Source organism: Pseudorasbora parva, chromosome 13 (assembly GCF_024679245.1).
Source record: "Pseudorasbora parva isolate DD20220531a chromosome 13, ASM2467924v1, whole genome shotgun sequence".
NCBI classification, from domain to species: Eukaryota; Metazoa; Chordata; class Actinopteri; order Cypriniformes; family Gobionidae; genus Pseudorasbora; species Pseudorasbora parva.
The window spans coordinates 45,979,160-45,999,159 of record NC_090184.1 but is presented as its reverse complement, the minus strand read 5'-3'; the positions used below and the strand labels follow the sequence as shown (position 1 = coordinate 45,999,159).

Sequence of the window (20,000 nt, the reverse complement as noted above, 5' to 3'; positions counted from 1 at the left end):
AGGAAGTGTCATCATCTCTCTCTCTCTCTCACACACACACACTCTCTCTCTCCTCAGGGAAAGATGTGATGTTTTACGCGGCTGAGATGATCCCAAAGCTGAAGAGTCGAACACAGAAGAGCGGAGGAGCGGAAGCTGGAGCACAGCCGGGGGAAGGAGGGAAGAAGGGGAAGAAAAAGAAGAAGTAGAGAGGAGGAGGAGGAAGAAGAAGAGAGAAGAGGAGGAAGAAGAAGAGACTGCAGATCAGTTTGAGTTGTTGGACTTCATGGATATTTTCATTTCAGCATCAGATCATTCTTAAAGATTTAACCTGCAGGATCTGCACAGAGATCGGTTTTCTGTTAGATGATGGAGTGTGTTTAAATGAGTGCAGACTCTCTCTCTCTCTCTCTGTGTGTGTGTGTGTGTGTGTGTGTGTGTGTGTGTGTGTGTGTGTGTGTGTCAGTGCAGCTGCTCAGTGGAGAAAAACACGAGTGTGAAATAAAGAGTCAGACACAAGTCAGTAGCTCGTGTGTTTATTGTTGTGCGGATAAGTGTGTGTGTGTGTGTGTATCAGTGTGTTCTTCTCGTCACGCGGCCGTCGAGTTCGACCCGAAGTTCTTCAGATGTTTGGTCCGAGTCTCCAGCCTCATCAGCCACTCGTCACGCAGCCTGAAATCACCGCATACACACTCACTATTCATCACTTCTGTCAAAATGATCACATACAAAGTTGACACAAAATGATCACTTTAGAAGTAAAAATAATATTTTTAACATAATTTACAAAAAGTGAAATTTAAACAAATTTAAAAAATCAATTATTACAAAGCATTGACATTAACATAAATTGAAATTAATTATTAGTACATCAATATAATTATAAAGTTTAAATGAACACTTTTCAATAAATATTAACGCTTTTATTCAAGAAGGACGCATTAGACTGGTCAAAAGTCACATTTATAATGTTACTAAAGATTATATTTTTGATAAAAAATATCAGATTCCACAGAAATATGAACATAAGCACAAATTATTTCTTAAAATGTCAATCTAAACTCATCATTTTGACAATCATCATTTCAGTTTAAATTTGGGGTTTTTATGTCATATTTTAGTTTGTCATAATTTTGACATAACCATTATAAAATAATTTTTCTGTAAAAAGTCTAAATGATGATTCAAGATTGATAACTTAAATAAGACCAGCGTTTATTATAAATGTCCCTTTTGATCAGTTTAACGTGTCCTTGATGAGTAAAAGCATTCGTCTCTATAACTGCAGTGTGTATATTTTGTTGAAGATGCAGTTTATTAATCTTTTTTTAGGCTCATAACGAATCTTTAATCATTCTTAATACTGACTATGAGGGAAATACTGATATTATAATAATGTATTTGCACACCTGCCATGGATCCAGACTTAAGACATGGTTAAAGATAAATCAGAATATTGTGATTATATTGTGTGTTTGGAAGTTATAGAGTATTATTGTTTGAGTTTTATTAATGTATGAATCAGTTTTTAGATACTTTTTTGTATTTATTGTATTTGATTGACAAAGGCCCTTCTAGGGGCAAGTGTTGCAAATTAGCCTTTGGCTTTAAACACTGTGATACAGACATCAGATTGTTTAGTTTAAATGATCTATGTTGGTGGTATCTGTCCATATCAAATAAACTATTAAATTATTGAACCTGAGGGCTGTCGTCAGCAGGAGATGAATATTACGGGATATTAAATATCAGCTCAGAAACACACACCCAACGTCCCTTCACCCCCGATTCATACCGTATATTAATAATAATAATAATAGTAATAAAGTTGCAATCAAAAAAAAAAAAATACAATAGAATATTGGGGGTGTCGAGAGAATTATATTATTCAATCCAGCACTTAATATGTGCATAAATGGCAATATTAAGACAACAGTAATATATTATTATTATAATAAAATGTTTGCTTCTATCTGAATTATATTATAATATTATATGACATATAATATTAATTGTTATATTTATTATTCAATGTTATATTTTATTAATAATTTTGTTATATTATTATATGAATTATACTGTTATATTATGTTATATTAAATTGTATTAATTATACTGTTATATTAAATTATATGAATTATACTGTTATATTATGTTATATTAAATTATATTAATTATACTGTTATATTATGTTATATTAAATTATATGAATTATACTGTTATATTATGTTATATTAAATTATATGAATTATACTGTTATATTATGTTATATTAAATTATATGAATTATACTGTTATATTATGTTATATTAAATTATATTAATTATACTGTTATATTATGTTATATTAAATTATATTAATTATACTGTTATATTATGTTATATTAAATTGTATTAATTATACTGTTATATTATGTTATATTAAATTGTATTAATTATACTGTTATATTATGTTATCTAAAATTATATTAATTATACTGTTATATTATATTATGTTATATTAAATTATATTAATTATACTGTTATATTATGTTATATTAAATTATATTAATTATACTGTTATATTATGTTATATCAAATTATATTAATTATACTGTTTTATTATATTATGTCATATTAAATTAATTATACTGTTATATTATGTCATATTAAATTCATTATATTAATTAGATTATATGTATTAAATTATATTAATTATATTACGTCACATTATTTTAATTATGTTATATTAAATTACATTATTTTAATTATATTATGTTATATTAATTATATTTATTATATTAATCAGTCCAGCACTTTAAAAACATTGATTTAAAATAAATATCAGTTTCACATGAATTATATTAATAATACTATGTTATATTATATTTATTATATGACATTAATTATATTATGATATATTAATTATATTATGTAGCCTAATATTCATTATTTTATAGTACTTTGTTATTATATTACATTATGTTGTATAATATTATAAGGTTATATTATATTACATTACATTATACAATTTAATACCGGTACATTAATATTATTAAATTAATTATATTATGGTATATTATATTATTCAGTCCAGCACTTTAGTATGTGCAGATATAAGACAGCGGTGATTTAACAGAAAGAAACGAACTCTTCTGCTTATAAAAGTGTGTGTGTGTGTGCGTGTGTGCATGTGAGTGTGTGTGTGGGTGTGACATATGAGGACACAGATGTGTATAATGCCATGGGTATGACACAGGTATTACAGGAGAGGGTGAAATATGAGGACATTACCTATGGCCCCACTTTACAAAACCCTGTGTGTGAGATAGTGTGTGTGAGTGTGTGTGTGTGAGATTGTGTGTGTGTGTGTGTGTGTGTGTGTGTGTGTGTGTGTGTGTCTGTCTGTCTGTCTGTGTGTGTGTGTGTGTGTGTGTGTGTGTGTGTGTGTGTGTGTGTGTGTGTGTGTGTGTGTGTGTGTGTGTGTGTGTGTGTGTGTGTGTGTGTGTGTGATGGGTAGGTTTAGGGGCAGTGTAAGGGGATATAAAATACGGTTTGTACAGTATAAAACCCATTACGCCTATGGAATGTCCCCACATTTCACAAAAACAAACGTGTGTGTGTGTGTGTGTGTGTGTGTGTGTGTGTGTGTGTTTTGCGTGCCTTACTTAGTGAGCGCGCTCTTCTTCATCCGGTCTTCCTCCACTTCCCGCATCTGACTGTGATTGACGATCTTCTGCTCCCAGAACGTCTTGATGAAGAGTTTGTCATGAATGAGAGCCGAGCTCATGTTATCCGGTGGAGAGATCAGCAGCTCACACACGTCTGGTCGTTCCGCTGTGTGTGTGTGTGTGTGTGCTCTTCATCCTCAGATCCTCTGGTCTTTATGTAAGCGTGTCTGCAGTGTCATCAGCACCTCTAATGATGCTCTGAGCTCCTCCTCGGGGTTATTTCAGATCTGCTCCTGCAAACACAGCCGTGAACACTAATGAGCTCATTACTGCAAACACCTGATGAGTGTCATGTTCACATCTACAGCTCGACAACACTCAATATATTAGGTTGCGACAGTTTACACCTGATCTCCTCCATTACATAAAGAATGTATTTTTAAGGTGGAAAGCATCTTACATATGTTGTAAAGGACCAATGCATCTAAAATAACCCCGCTAATCATCAAGTGACAGACACATTAAAACACGTGTCCGAGAGCTCAATCTGCACCTGCACTCAGAAATATTTAACTCACCATCAAATCAAAATGGACCTGAATTATTCATCAGCGCATATTAATGAAGAACCCATTATGCTCCTTTTTACAAAATATAAGTCCCAGGCGTGCCCAGAATGTGTGTTTGAAGTTTCAGCTCGAAATATGTATTATATCATGTTGTAAATGTAAACAAAAACTGTTTTTGTGCATGTATCTTTAAATGCAAATTAGCTGCTTATCCCCGCCCCCTATCCAGAAGAGGGCGGAGCCTGTACAGCTCGTGCCTCTGATACTCTGCAAAAACTAAAACATCTGTTTGGTTTTGATGATCTCTACCGCACTCATGAATATGACTGCAGTTCTTCATACTCATTCAAGTTTATTATCTATAAGCCATTTCAGTCTAAACTTCTGATATATGGTTTTCTGAGCGCACACACGAAGCACACGCACAGAAAGCTGTGTCAGACGGAGCGTCCCGTGAGTATTAAACTCAGGTCTCTCTCCATAAACACAGTCGGTTATATTCGTGTGAACTAGGGCTGTCAATCGATTAAAATATTTAATCGTGATTAATCGCATGATTGCCATGAGTTAGCTCGCGATTAATCGCACATTTTTAGCAATTGTAAATGTATCTTAGATTAAGTTTTTAATACTCTAATCAACATGTGTTTGGACAAATATGCATGTTTTAAATGGTAAATGGACTGCATTTACAGTCCCTGACAAAAGTCTTGTCGCTTGTGTAGAAATTGACCTAAAGTGCCGCTGAAATATATTTCTAATCAAGATTTTTTTACAAGAAATGTCTCATTTTAATCCCACCAGCTTTTGTGATAATGTTTCAGTGAAAAACTAAACTTTCAAAAAGTCTTCTAATATTCACAGCTTGGTAAAGCCCATTGAGTCAATTTTTGCAAAGACATAAGTGTTGTCACCTTGTCATATGAGCTTCACCTGTGACTAATAATGGATCAATTAGGTCTCAAGTGTGTATAAAAAGAACCCCAGTACGCTAGACCTTCACATCAACTGCAACTAGACCTCTGCAAACATGCCTAAGATTCACCCTGAGACTAAAGTTTTGATTATCAAGAGGCTGAAGACCAGATCCACTGCTGATGTGGCAGACACCTTCAATGTGTCTCAGCGTCAAGTACAGAGGATAAAAAAAAGATTTGAAGAGACTGGAGACGTTTTTGACAAGCCCAGGTCAGGCAGACTCCGCAAGACAACTGCTCGAGAGGACCGTTTGTTGGCTCGAAAATCCAAGGCCAGCCCATTTTCCACTGCAGCAGAGCTCCACGAGACCTGGTCACCTGAAGTCCCTGTGTCAACCAGAACTGTCTGTCGGATTCTGTCTCGAAATGGCCTCCATGGTCGAATCAGTGCCCAGAAGCCAGCACTAAACAAAAGACAATTGAAAAACCGTGTGGCATTTGCCAAGGCCCACAGCCTGCTAAAAGGATGGACGCAGGAAAAGTGGCAGAAGGTGGATTTTTCAGATGTTTCTTTTGTTGAATTACACCACAGTCGCCGCAAATATTGCAGGAGACCTACTGGAGCCTGAATGGATCCGAGATTCACCCAGAAAACAGTGAAGTTTGGTGGCGGAAAAATCATGGTCTGGGGTCACATCCAGTATGGGGGTGTGCGAGAGATCTGCAGGGTGGAAGGCAACATCAATAGTCTAAAATACCAAGAAATCTTAGCTACCTCTTATATTCCCAACCATAAAAGAGGCCAAATTCTGCAGCAGGACGGTGCTCCATCGCATACTTCCATCTCCACATCAAAGTTCCTCAAGGCGAAGAAGATCAAGATGCTCCAGGATTGGCCAGCCCAGTGACCAGACATGAACATCATTGAGCATATGTGGGGTAGGATGAAAGAGGACGCATGGAAGACGAAACCAAAGAATATTGATGAACTCTGGGAGGCATGCAAGACTGCTTTCTTAGCTATTCCTGATGACTTCATCAATAAATTGTATGAATCCTTGCCAAACCGCATGGATGCAGTCCTTCAAGCTCATGGAAGTCATACAAGATATTACATTTGGATCTCACAGCACCACAACTTAATTTGCTGACATATTTTTGTATTTGCAGTAAATTTGTTCAATTTCTGTATAGGCGACAAAACTTTTGTCTTGCCAAAATTTGACCTTTCTGTCTTGATTAAATGATAAATATTTTTTCTGTGAAAATTATTTATTTCAGTGCATTAAACATCCTTTGGGAGGGTTTTAGCTTTTCATATGAGCGATTTCTAACACCAATTAATTAATTAAAAGTCAGGTTAATATCAGGTATTTCTAGAAAATAGATAAGCGACAAGACTTTTGTCAGGGACTGTATATAGCGCTTTTATCCAAAGCGCTTTACATTTTGCCTCACATTCACCCATTCATACACCGACGGCGATGTCAGCCATGTAAAGCGCCATCCAGCTCGTCGGGAGCAGCTGGGGTTAGGTGTCTTGCTCATGGACACCTCGACACTTGGTCAGGTGGAACCGGGGATTGAACCACCAACCTTCTGGTTTGAAGACAACCTACATGAACCACTGAGCCACTGCCGTTTTATGCAAATGTACATTTATAATTAGTGAAACCATACTTATTCAACAATAATCAATACAGCATGAAGACTAGACGTATCAAAGGTCATAGATGTTTATTGTCTCTTAAACCTAAACTTAAAAATTAAGAGTAAGTAGTGATTTCTCTCATTTTAAAGGGGTGGTGAAATGCTCTTTCATGCATGCTGAGCTTTACACTGTTAAAGACTTGGATTCCCATCCTAAACATAGACAAAGTTTCAAAAACTAATGTTGGACGTTTGATGGAGTATTTCTGTGTCAAAAATACTCCTTCCAGTTTCTCACAAGTTTCGGAGAGTTTTTTTCGAGTATGGGTCGGCTTGACGTTAATAGAGCGGAAGGTCCTTGTATGGGCCGTACGGGCTCTTCTCCCGGTAGGGTGCGCGCGCGTGATGCGATCAGCAAGAGTAGCCGAGTGCTGGTGGGGAGGAGCTGCAAACCGAGACGTGAAGTCGGACACTTTCTGCTTCCCGTGGTGACGCTTGCGCTGCGTTTGCAAACTTTATCACAGCTGAAGTTGAATAAATGCAATATTTCTCAAATACACAGATGTTTCAATGGGCGGGACATATGCTAATAGGGCAGTCTGTCAGCAGTCGTGGGCGGGACATATGCTAACAGGGCAGTCTGTCAGCAGTCGTGGGCGGGACATATGCTAATAGGGTGGAGTCCATCATTAGTCGTGGGCGGGACATATGCTAATAGGGCAGTCTGTCAGCAGTCGTGGGCGGGACATATGCTAATAGGGCAGTCTGTCAGCAGTCGTGGGCGGGACATATCCTAATAGGGCAGTCTGTCAGCAGTCGTGGGCGGGACATATGCTAATAGGGCAGTCTGTCAACAGTCGTGGGCGGGACATATGCTAATAGGGCAAAGTTTGTCAACAGTCGTGGGCGGGACATATGCTAATAGGGCAGTCTGTCAGCAGTCGTGGGCGGGACATATGCTAATAGGGCAGAGTTTGTCAACAGTTGTGGGCAGGACATATGCTAATAGGGCAGTCTGTCAGCAGTCGTGGGCGGGACATATCCTAATAGGGCAGAGTCTGTCAGCAGTCGTGGGCGGGACATATGCTAATAGGGTGGAGTCCATCATTAGTCGTGGGCGGGACATATGCTAATAGGGCAGTCTGTCAGCAGTCGTGGGCGGGACATATCCTAATAGGGCAGAGTCTGTCAGCAGTCGTGGGCGGGACATATGCTAATAGGGTGGAGACCATCAGCAGTCGTGGGCGGGACGTATGCTAATAGGGCAGTCTGTCAGCAGTCGTGGGCGGGACATATCCTAATAGAGCAGAGTCTGTCAGCAGTCGTGGGCGGGACATATGCTAATAGGGTGGAGTCCATCAGCAGTCGTGGGCGGGACATATGCTAATAGGGCAGAGCCCATCAGCAGTCGTGGGCGGGACATATGCTAATAGGGTGGAGTCCATCAGCAGTCGTGGGCGGGACATATGCTAATAGGGCAGAGCCCATCAGCAGTCGTGGGCGGGACATATGCTAATAGGGCAGTCTGTCAGCAGTCGTGGGCGGGACATATCCTAATAGGGCAGAGTCTGTCAGCAGTCGTGGGCGGGACATATGCTAATAGGGTGGAGACCATCAGCAGTTGTGGGCGGGACGTATGCTAATAGGGCAGTCTGTCAGCAGTCGTGGGCGGGACATATCCTAATAGAGCAGAGTCTGTCAGCAGTCGTGGGCGGGACATATGCTAATAGGGTGGAGTCCATCAGCAGTCGTGGGTGGTACATATGCTAATAGGGCAGAGTCTGTCAACAGTCATGGGCGGGACATATGCTAATAGGGCAGAGTCCATCAGCAGTCGTGGGCGGGACATATGCTAATAGGGCAGAGCCCATCAGCAGTCGTGGGCGGGACACATGCTAATAGGGCAGAGTCCATCAGCAGTCGTGGGCGGGACATATGCTAATAGGGCAGAGTCCATCAGCAGTCGTGGTTGGGACATATGCTAATAGGGTGGGACGAACGAATACTCTTTTGACATTACTGGAAGAATGTTTGTTATAGCGTTGAGACACTCTTTCCAGAACATTCCCTGTCTGCTGGGAAGTGTCAGCTACATGAATATGAACGGCTATGTCCAGCGATCTATTGTCCAGTCACATTACGGCACATTAACACCTGCTCATTCTCTTGCCCTTTTACACAAGGCCAAATGTATCTGGAAAATCTGGGTGTGATACAAAGCCGATCACACAAGTGTGACATTTCATGTCTTCTGGGCGTGATCTGTCCTGATCTCGAGGTCTTAACCAGCGGCATGAGCTCTATTTTAGTCTCGGCAGAGTGTAATTATGATATAAGAAACTAATGCGGCTTAAGACATCAGTCACAGCTGCACAGGCGGCGTGAGTCATTGTTTTTAAATAAACTTTGCTGGATGGCTGTTTTTTGAGCTGCATTGATGATAATAAACACAAACATGTGATGTAAGCTCATATGAGTGTTAGCCTTTCAACCCAGTTATCTGAAGCAAACGTCTTCACCACATTAACCCTCGAACGCTGCTGAAAATCCTTCTGCCTTTTTATCTTTTTGTCGTTTTTTTCACTTAGAAACTGAGGAGCATTAGCTCAGATCAATGAGGCTTATGATCAGTCAGATCCAAAAATAAATACTAAACCTGTGCGAATTGAAATATAGCTATCAGGGCCAAACAATATGACATGCAAGCATGGCTGGGAGCTTCAGAAAAACTGCAACAAGTAAAGATGTCTTTAGATTATTTTAGTCAAAATGGCTATAAAAAAAAAAAAAAAACATGTCCGCTGTAATATAATTAACTTGCTTGTCACTCTTTACCAATAGGTGGTGCTGTTACCAAACTATTATGGTGTGGTCAGTGTCAGGTGACAATGAAACATACAAAGTTTGGTGTCAAGAGTTTCAGAATCAGCTTGGCATCATGCCAACGAATGTATTGATGTGTTACTCTAAAATGGTTTGGTCTATTGGAAAGATTTTGGTAAATTTATGCCTGCATGGTATGAAGATAATCTGTGTCAATTTTGGTGAAAATCAGACCAACGGTCTAGGAGGAGTTTGAAAAGGTAAGTTATCAAAGAAATTCAAAATGGCGGAACGCAAGATTGAGCAAATATGGCATAATTGTTCTCGGGAAGGAATCTATCAAGTTTCATTAAAATAGGAAAAATTAATCAAACATATTCAGAGTTTTTGTAACTATATGCTGATGCGCTCTTGAAATACAGCATTTAGGACAAAATTCAAAATGGCCGACACCCACAATAGCCAATATAATGTTATGATTGCTGAGGAAACCGTTCAGAAATGATAAGCAAAATTAGCTATTTTTAATATCTCCCGACCAGTAGGTGGCGTTGTGCCAAAACGCAGCACGCAGCTCCAGGTCACGCTTGTGATGACATGTACCATGTTTGATTCAGCCTTACGTTCAATTTGGCGTGCTCTTTAGTGAATTCGTTTGCGCGTTATTCGAGAACGGTTGGGTTTATCAAAAAGCTTGTGGTAACTTTTAGTCAGCATGGTCTGAAGATGATCTGATTCGATTTTCATGAAAATCCGACTGTCCAGGGGGATTTGTTTTGGCAGGAAAATTCTCATGACGTCATACACCCTTAAAAAAAAAAGGTGCCAGGAAGAACCAAAAATGGGGTTTCACACTGATGCCACAGGAGAACCATTTTTGGTTCCCCATAGAACCGTTTTGTGAAAGGTTTTTAAAGAACATTTTTTTCTAACCATTTTATAGTCTAAAGAAACTTTTTGCACTACAAAGAATCTTTTGTGCAATGGAAAGTTTCTTTGGATATTAAAGGTTCTTCATGGAACCAGACACCCTGCCAAAGAACATTTAAGAACTTTTTTTTTAAGAGTGTAGGGTGCAATCATATACTCTTGAGCCAAGTCTAGAGGGATCGAATTAGAGACTCCAGATATGCTGTGGTGAATGTTTGGACTGTTCTTGATCAGTGTGGCAAATAGCACAACCCTTTATCATACGGTTCTATGGGCTGCCATTGACTCACACTTTAGGACTTGGCCCCTAAAAAGATTGAGTGCAATATTTGATAACACAGAATAATGAGAGATTTATAAGCAGTTTTTTGGTAGGCGGGTCATTTTTGACCCGGAACACCAGAAGTGTAAAAGGTGGAAAACCCCCCACAAAAGCACAAAATGATCAATCTTTTGGTATGTTATGTGTGTGTGCAAAGCCAGTAAGTTTTAGTGCAATAACATTAACTAGCATTTTCAGGAAAAAGAAAATCCTCTCTGGGTAAAAGCAGAACACATGTTAACAACAGAAACATTGGTGGGATCCAGTGCAACACCTGAATTTAAATACCTTATACATTTTTGGTCTTTTCTTCTATTAAGAATATTAGTTAAACTCCAGTTACACTGCAAACATGAAGCTCTTTTTATGTCTAATTTTCCAGCACAAATTTCTCATCATTCATAAATCAAGACACATTTACTGAAGAAGAAGCAAAATGACTCCATTGGCAGATATTTGCTCAAACTCATGAAAATTATAATGACTCAGTCTTGATCTTCAGTCATTTCTACTCCAATAAATGTCTTGATTTAAGATTTTTTTTTTTATTAAAATCTAAAACCCAGACAAAAATACCAAGTAAAAAAAAAAACATTTTCGGAGTGTAATAAAAATACAACTGGTCATTGTTAGTTCAGGTCAATTAAATAATATTATCAGATGCAACATTATAATAATAATAATAATAATAATAATAATAATAATAATAATAATAATAATAATAATAATAATAATAATAATTCATTACATTTATATAGCGCTTTTCTAGGCTCTCAAAGCGCTTTACATAGAAGGGGGAATCTCTTCAACCACCACCAAGATTTTATTCGATATTAGACATTAGATTTTAACGATGTATTGTAGTGATCATTATCTGCAATAAAAACTAAATGCTTTCCGAATTATTCATTGTCGATGTGAACAAATGTAACCTCGTTGTAGAGTTGAGAGAAAAGACACAGTTGAAGGATGAATGTACTGGCTCTTGGCCTGATGCTGAACTCACTGACATGGAGATGAGATTAAACAACACACACAAACACACACGCTCGCCAGCTTTAACAAGTTAACAGATATCAGATGAAGTGACAGATCTGTTTTCAGCTGCGGTGACATTTACATGAGGTGACAGATCATTGTGTTTCAGTGACGGTCGGTCACATTGAGAGAACAGAACGGACGGGACGAACTGCTGCTTATGGAGAGAGAAAGAACTATATGTGCAACCTTAAAGGCGCAGTGAGAGGTTTAGGAGAAGGCTGTTGAAAGTGGATCGGACGGAGCACCACAACACACTTGTAGCCAATCAGGAGTAGGGGGCGTTTCCACTCATGAAGGGGGAGGAGAGAGAATGAGCCAATCAGCAGTAGGGGCGTGTCCACTCATGATGGGGGAGGAGAAAGAATGAGCCAATCAGCAATTGGGGGTGGTTCCACTCATGATGGGGGAGGAGAGTGAGCCAATCAGCAGTAGGGGCGTGTCCACTCATGATGGGGGAGGAGAGTGAGCCAATCAGCAGTAGGGGCGTGTCCACTCATGATGGGGGTGGAGAGTGAGCCAATCAGCAGTAGGGGCGTGTCCACTCATGATGGGGGAGGAGAGTGAGCCAATCAGCAGTAGGGGCGTGTCCACTCATGATGGGGGAGGAGAGTGAGCCAATCAGCAGTAGGGGCGTGTCCACTCATGATGGGGGAGGAGAGTGAGCCAATCAGCAGTAGGGAGTGTGTCCACTCATGATGGGGGTGGAGAGGGAGCCAATCAGCAGTAGGGAGTGTGTCCACTCATGATGGGGGTGGAGAGTGAGCCAATCAGCAGTAGGGGCGTGTCCACTCATGATGGGGGTGGAGAGTGAGCCAATCAGCAGTAGGGGGCGTGTCCACTCATGATGGGGGTGGAGAGTGAGCCAATCAGCAGTAGGGGGCGTGTCCACTCATGATGGGGAGGAGAGGGAGCCAATCAGCAGTAGGGGGCGTGTCCACTCATGATGGGGTGGAGAGGGAGCCAATCAGCAGTAAGGGTGTGTCCACTCATGATGGGGAGGAGAGGGAGCCAATCAGCAGTAGGGGCGTGTCCACTCATGATGGGGGAGGAGAGTGAGCCAATCAGCAGTAGGGGGTGTGTCCACACATGATGGGGGAGGAGAGTGAGCCAATCAGCAGTAGGGGGTGTGTCCACACATGATGGGGAGGAAAGGGAGCCAATCAGCAGCAGGGGCGTGTCCACTCATGATGGGGAGGAGAGGGAGCCAATCAGCAGTAGGGAGCGTGTCCACACATGACGGGGGAGGAGAGTGAGCCAATCAGCAGTAGGGGCGTGTCCACTCATGATGGGGGAGGAGAGTGAGCCAATCAGCAGTAGGGGGTGTGTCCACTCATGATGGGGAGGAGAGTGAGCCAATCAGCAGTAGGGGGTGTGTCCACACATGATGGGGAGGAGAGTGAGCCAATCAGCAGTAGGGGGTGTGTCCACACATGACGGGGGAGGAGAGTGAGCCAATCAGCAGTAGGGGCGTGTCCACTCATGATGGGGGAGGAGAGTGAGCCAATCAGCAGTAGGGGGTGTGTCCACACATGATGGGGAGGAGAGTGAGCCAATCAGCAGTAGGGGGTGTGTCCACTCATGAAGGGGGAGGAGAGAGAATGAGCCAATCAGCAGTAGGGGGTGTTGTGGTTGTGCTTCATACGTGAGTAACGTGGGCTGTGTTTGAAATCTCCTCCTAACCCTCATTCACTATTCCCTACATTACCTCACTATAGTCCACTCGAAGGAGTGAATAAAAACAAACACATTCAGACATTGAGTGTGTCGGAAGTGCTGATTTTGCAAAGTTTGTGCTGTTTAATAATCATTTGAAACAGCAAACTGGCAGCTCCAGTAGTAAGGAATAGATGTACCTTGAGCTCTGTCGCAGAAACTAGCATGTATAAACTTTAATTATTATAATATTCAAGTAAAAAGGAATTTATACCTGTATGATATTACGCTGTTCCCACATTGGACGATTCATTGGAGGATTCAGCTGCGGCACCATCTTCTGGCGAGACGCGGGAATTAAATTGGCACGAACATCACAGTGCATTGTGGATATTCTCTAGCATTTGAGTGTAGCCCTGCATCCCAAATCGCATACTATCCATACTAAATAGTATTCGAAAATAGAATTAGTATGTCCCAAATCGTAGTATCCTGAAAAGAGTTTTCCAAAGGTAAGATATTACCCACAACCCGAGTTGGACGAGGATTCAATTAGAACTACAAACGCGGATAAGAAGCGTTAAAAAACTACAAACATGGCAGATGTGCGAGTTTGACGGTTAAGTAGAGAGGTTTAGATAAAGGGGTTTGAGTGACCAACTATCAATATTTAACCTGACAAAAATATATTTATTCAGTGTTGTCCACATTATATCTAACCTGCAGCAGCATTGAGAACTTTTGTAATGACACGTTTGGTCGTTAACTTTTAAATGCATTATTATATTTAACCTGCAAACACACGAGGAGAGTCTCTGACCCACAAAGAACCACACGTGGCAGATCGACGAGCGGCTACATTTCTCTCCGATACGGCAGGAGATTAATCTGAATGTGGAGGATTTGAACTGTGACAAATCTGACGATGATCGACAGGGCAGATAAACGGTGACGGATGCGCGTAACTAAGCAACAGAGTCCGTTAAAGATCGCCAATTTAGCGAATTGGGACGCAGCCAGTATCAGTTGTACACTCGTTATTGCAGTGCATTGTGGGACTGAATGAGTGCACTCAATAATGTCCACTATGGTTTAGGACACCACTACAAATGGCTACTCCCTCAAATAGTGCCCTATTAAAGGTATAGGGGACGATTTTAGACACAATGAACTCTTGCTTGTATATCTACTCTTGTGTACTTTATGTTCATTTTTTTGTGCTTCCTTGTCGTTTGTTCGTCATCTTCGCCGCTTTATTTTTTGCGAAGCTTTAGTTTGCTGCACTTCTAAGAAAGACTCTTGCATCGTGCGTTTGTGCATTTTAGGGGCGGAGCAATGAAGGGAGGGGCGTGTCTGTTTGGGTGGATTTAAAATATGTAATAAAAATAACAGTTTGAGAAATTACATACTGCACCTTTAAAGGCTTCATCAGGCGCTTCATATATATAACCTTTCATTGTATCCCATCTTATAAACATACTTATAACATATCACTAGAAAAGAAATGTAAATAACCTATTAAAGATATAAAAGAATTATGCATTAATTTTTCCTTTGATAAGCTTTTGGAGTCATGGTCGATGCAAAACAAAGCAAACACGGACGGGGCAACTCTACAAGCCATGCAAAGACAGCGACTGAAACACAGCTATTTATACACAGAGAAGCTGAAAAATACCAATGGACAAAAGAACTACAAACACACACAGGAAACTAAGGTATGAAACAAAATAAAAGTCCTTAAACGCAAAACACGGGGGAATTGTGACATTTGGCATACACTGCAAAAAAGAATTAAAAAAATAAGTTACCTGGTTGCCTTAAAATTTTGAGCTCATTGGAATTAAAAAATGTAGTTAATACAATGACCATTTTTGAGAATCAACAACATTTATTCACATATTATTAAAAGATTTTGTAAGTGTATTGGGTAATTGTGTGTTTTATTTGTGATGACGCATTTAAATTGTGCTTTTTTCATGATTTATCACATTTTTATGTGGTTCAGATACAATAATATTTTGAGTTTCTATTTATTAAACCAATTTCCTTCATTGGATCAACTCGAATTTCAATAAACTAAAAATTAAGGCAACCAGGTTACTTACTTTTGTTTAAGTTAAACCAACGCAAAAATTAACAGTGTAAAGAGTTCTTAAAGGGGTACTTCAGCGCTGGGAAGATGAATCTGTATTTAAACTGGGTCATTAATGCAGTAGAAATGTGAAATTATTTTTGAATTTGGTGCCTTCTAGACTGAGAAAAGACAGAAAATGTATTTTTGTCCCATGGGGATGAAAGACTACAATTCCCAGAATGCTTCGCTGCCCTGTGTGGCCATTCCCAACGCCACCAACTTCATTACTGTGACTGAGTTAGAGAAGACACTACGATTAAAAACTGAACGTGTGTGTTCAATATAATGAGTGAGTCGCCGCGCGAGTCTCACAGCACTGAGCACTGACTGCAGGAGTGAGATAAATGAGCTGATGAGCTCTCGTGATGAGAGCTGAGGTCATCGCGACTACACTCGCGGCATACATTCACAACGCGAGTTCAGTCTGCCGCGCTTCAGTTCATGCCTTTGCAAGCTTAACTTTCATAGAAATTAATTTGAGAAGTTAAAAGACTTCCATTGCTCACCATAGCTCCGTTTAAATGAGTGCCTGAGCTGAGCTGAGCTGTGAGTGTGATCTCCAGCCTCATGAGCGGGTTAAACATGCGGAAATGGCTCCCTCTGCTGGCTGGAGTCTTTAGCCTCTGGGCAAACATTCCTCCTATGATGCAAATATCATCAATTTGCATCATAGGAGGAATTTTTCTAGAAATAAAATGCATAAATCTCTCGTCTCAGGGACATATGAGGTGGGAAAGCACGATCATTTGAATATACTCCAGGGTTTCTACTGATACAAAGCCATATGCTAATCGCTGAAGTAACCCTTTAAAAAAGATCCTCTATATTGAACCACGATTAACCTAAAGAGTGCACTCGAAAGGTTTTGGCTAAAAAAAAATAACTCTTTCTGAGTTCTAACAACTTTTAATACAATTATGTTAAACTAACAAACTACTTTGAGTTAGAGGAACTTGATCATTTAAACAATTTTTTTATTTAATTTAATATTTTTCTCTCCGTTTTGGCCTTCCGTCCACACCGAGACAGCGTTTTAAATCAATGAAAACGTTTCGTTTTGAAAATGCCGTCTTCGCGTCGTAGTGTGGACAGTGAAAGCTTTTTAATACGATGGCGCATTTTTAGCCTGTGATGCAGTCATATGACCAATCCACACCGTATTTATTTTGGCACGTCTCCCAGTCTACATTTTCACTTGCTTTTAGCACTTTATATTCATGTGTTACTCGCAGCAACAACTCCTCCTCACTGTCGACCCATTTAAAAAACTCAGTGCCTTTTCTCGACATTACTGCAAAATTTCAAAGAGTAAATAAACGAGTAGAGGTAATGACGCAAGTCGAAGCGTCTTGGATTTGCTCATGCGCAGTACGGGGATGTAAGCGGTTTCAGTGCAGATGAACACTTTTTGGAAAACGATTGTAAATGATAGTGTGGATGCGGAGCGTTTTTAGACGAAAACTCCGTTTTTAAATTTATCCGGATTAGTGTAGACGTAGCCTCAGTTTTAGTTATTTTACCAAATCAAGTTAAACAATTACAATAAAAAAATCTGCTTTGGCAACTATAGGTGAAATATACGGAAGCTTATTGCATTCACTTGAGAAAAAAAAAATCTACTCTGTTTTTCTGAATTAATGACTTAATTATCTCAGAATTATGAGATAATTTTTCATAAATAAATTTTTTTTTTGCTCTGTTTTTCTGATAATGAGATCCCTCAAAATCCAGCCAAGAGCTCTATTTTAGCTGGATTGCATGGAAGTAAACATGTGCCGCCTTTCAAATTTAATCCGGATTTATTTTACTTTGGGTTTGAGACATTGTCTTTAAGTAATAAAAATTGTATTGTTTTTAGTGCATCAACTTTGTGCAGACAGCTCATGACAGCAGAAATGAACATTCTGATCTGCTTGACATTGCTATTGCACTCCATGGGGATCCAGTATTTTCAACAATTGCCTGATTGTCTCTTGTGTCACCACGTAGCCAGCCTGAATGCATTTCAGATGCATCATCTTAACACGATCACATAGTAATGCGTATCAATAGTACGAGTGTGAAATCGTGTTTAATGTATATCGTCTGGAATGTATATTGTGTGGAATGTTTACTGAGATAATGCACGTGCTACACAGTCTTTCGCGTGCATGCATATGACATGCTCTTGAGTAGGTTGGGGATGGTGGGATGGGGGGTTCGTACGTATAATATGCCATAAAGTGCGTATCATAAGCACGTGAAAAACTGTGTACCATATGCACACCAAAACTCATTTTAGCGTATACATTCCACAAGATTGCACACTTATTTATACTACTATTTATATGAATTTTCATGAGATCGGCTGTCTGCACAAATTTGAAAGGCGGCACATGTTTACTTCCATGCAATCCAGCTAAAATAGAGCTCTTGGCTGGATTTTGAGGGATCTCATTAATTCAGAAAAAAAAATTTATATATGAAAAATTATCTCATAATTCTGAGATAATTAAGTCATTAATTCAGAAAAACAGAGTAGATTTTTTTTTCTCAAGTGAATGCAATAAGCTTCCGTAGAAATACAAATGTTTTCTATATTATATTTTACTATGTTCTATTTTGGGTAATGATTTTTTTACAAAATGGTTTTAGTTTTTATTTAACTATAATAACCCTGGTAATGATCAAAATTATTATGTCAACAGAACGTGAAAATAACCTTTAAATAAAGAAATGTGAGCAGTGTCTTAGTTTGATCAATCCTGCACTCTGCTGGTCAGTCTGGAGATGTGCGTTTGTGTTTGAGAGTTTTATAATCTGTTACTTTCTCTTTGTCATTTATATTTTATCATAGAGAGGCACGCTGTCACATTATAAGTTGTTACATGTGAACCTCCCATTGATAATATATATATATATATAAAAGATTTTAAGATAATTTAAATTAATACTTCCACTGTTTACTGGTAACATAAGACATTTGGCATTATCATGACCAACACAGCATTATATTCAACACTATATATAGTAGTTTAATGTATTATTGACACTCAACTCTGTAAACTTTCATTTTGGGTGAACTATACACAATATATAGTCGCTATCCACACATACTAATATTGTTGCATTTTCGTATTGTGATATACACTGATCAAGCATAACATTATGATTATACATAGTGAATCACACTGATGATCTCTCCTGTTAGTGGGTGGGATATATTAGGCAGCAAGTGAACATTTAGTCCTCAGAGTTGAAGTGTGTGAAGCAGGAGAAATGGGCAAGCGTAAGGATTTGAGCGAGTTTGGCCAGATTGTGACGGCTAGACGACTGGGTCAGAGCATCTCCAAAACTGCAGCTCTTGTGGGCTGTTCCCGGTCTGCAGTGGTCAGTATCTATCAAAAGTGCTCCAAGGAAGGACCAGTGGAGAACCGGCCACAGGGTCATGGGCGGCCAAGGCTCATTGATGACCGTGGGGAGCGAAGGCTGGCCCGTGGGGTCCGATCAAACAGACGAGCTACTGGAGCTCAAACTGCTCCAGAAGTTAATGCTGGTTCTGATAGAAAGCTGGCAGAATACACAGAGCAGCTCAGTTTGTTGCGTATGGACCCTGTGCTTCAGAAATTGTTTGAGGAGCACGAGAACGAGTTTGAGGCGTCGACTCTGCCTCCAAATTCCCCAGATCTCAGTCCAATCCAGCATCTGTGGGATGAGCTGAACAAACAAGGCCAATTCATGGAGGCCCCACCACGCAACGTACAGGACTTAAAGGATCTGCTGCTAACATCTTGGTGCCAGATACCACATCACACCTTCAGGGGTCTAGAGGAGTCAGTGCATAGACGGGTCAGGGGGACCAACACAATATTACAAAGGTGGTCATAATGTTATACCTGATCGGTGTATATGTATATGATAGATAGATTCTTAATTGTGCAATTTATAGCACTATATAAATATTGTGCGCAGTCATGCTGGGACAGGAAGGGGCTGTCCATAAACTGTTCCCTAGAGTTGGGAGCGTGAAATTGTCCAAAATGTCTTGGTGAAGCATTAAGAGTTCCTTTCACTGGAACTAAGGGGCAAAGCCCAACCCCTGAAAAACAACCCAACCCCATAATCCCCCCTCCACCAAACTTTACACTTGGCACAATGCAGTCAGGCGAGTCCCGTTCTCCTGGCGACCGCCAAACCCTGACTCGTCCATGGGATTGTCAGACTGAAGCGTGATTGGTCGCTCAGAGAACACGTCTCACTGCTCTAGAGTCCAGTGGCGGCTGCTTTACTCCACTGCATCCCACGCTTTGCATTGCTCTTGGTGATGTAAGGCTCGGATGAGCTGCTCGGCC

At 39.9% G+C, this 20,000-nt stretch overlaps 2 protein-coding genes across 3 annotated transcripts in view; one reads left to right on the top strand and one right to left on the bottom strand.

Annotated features, from left to right (window-relative positions):
- The window catches only part of srp19 (signal recognition particle 19), a 3,483-nt gene extending 2,981 nt beyond the window's left edge, over positions 1–502 (top strand). Inside the window, exon 6 of one of the 2 annotated variants that reach the window (XM_067414603.1) lies at positions 58–502. In XM_067414603.1, the coding sequence (XP_067270704.1) occupies positions 58–188 (131 nt within the window). In that variant the 3' untranslated portion in view covers positions 189–502. The remainder of the gene's footprint in view (positions 1–57) is intronic. The other variant, XM_067414604.1, reaches the window with a different exon arrangement.
- The window catches only part of LOC137039265 (protein FAM240B), a 23,614-nt gene continuing 4,113 nt past the window's right edge, over positions 500–20,000 (bottom strand). Inside the window, exons 2-3 of the mRNA XM_067414605.1 lie at positions 3,625–3,920; positions 500–651 (exon numbers count right to left, since the gene is read on the bottom strand). Of these exons, the coding sequence (XP_067270706.1) occupies positions 570–651; positions 3,625–3,746 (204 nt within the window). The 5' untranslated portion in view covers positions 3,747–3,920 and the 3' untranslated portion in view covers positions 500–569. The remainder of the gene's footprint in view (positions 652–3,624; positions 3,921–20,000) is intronic.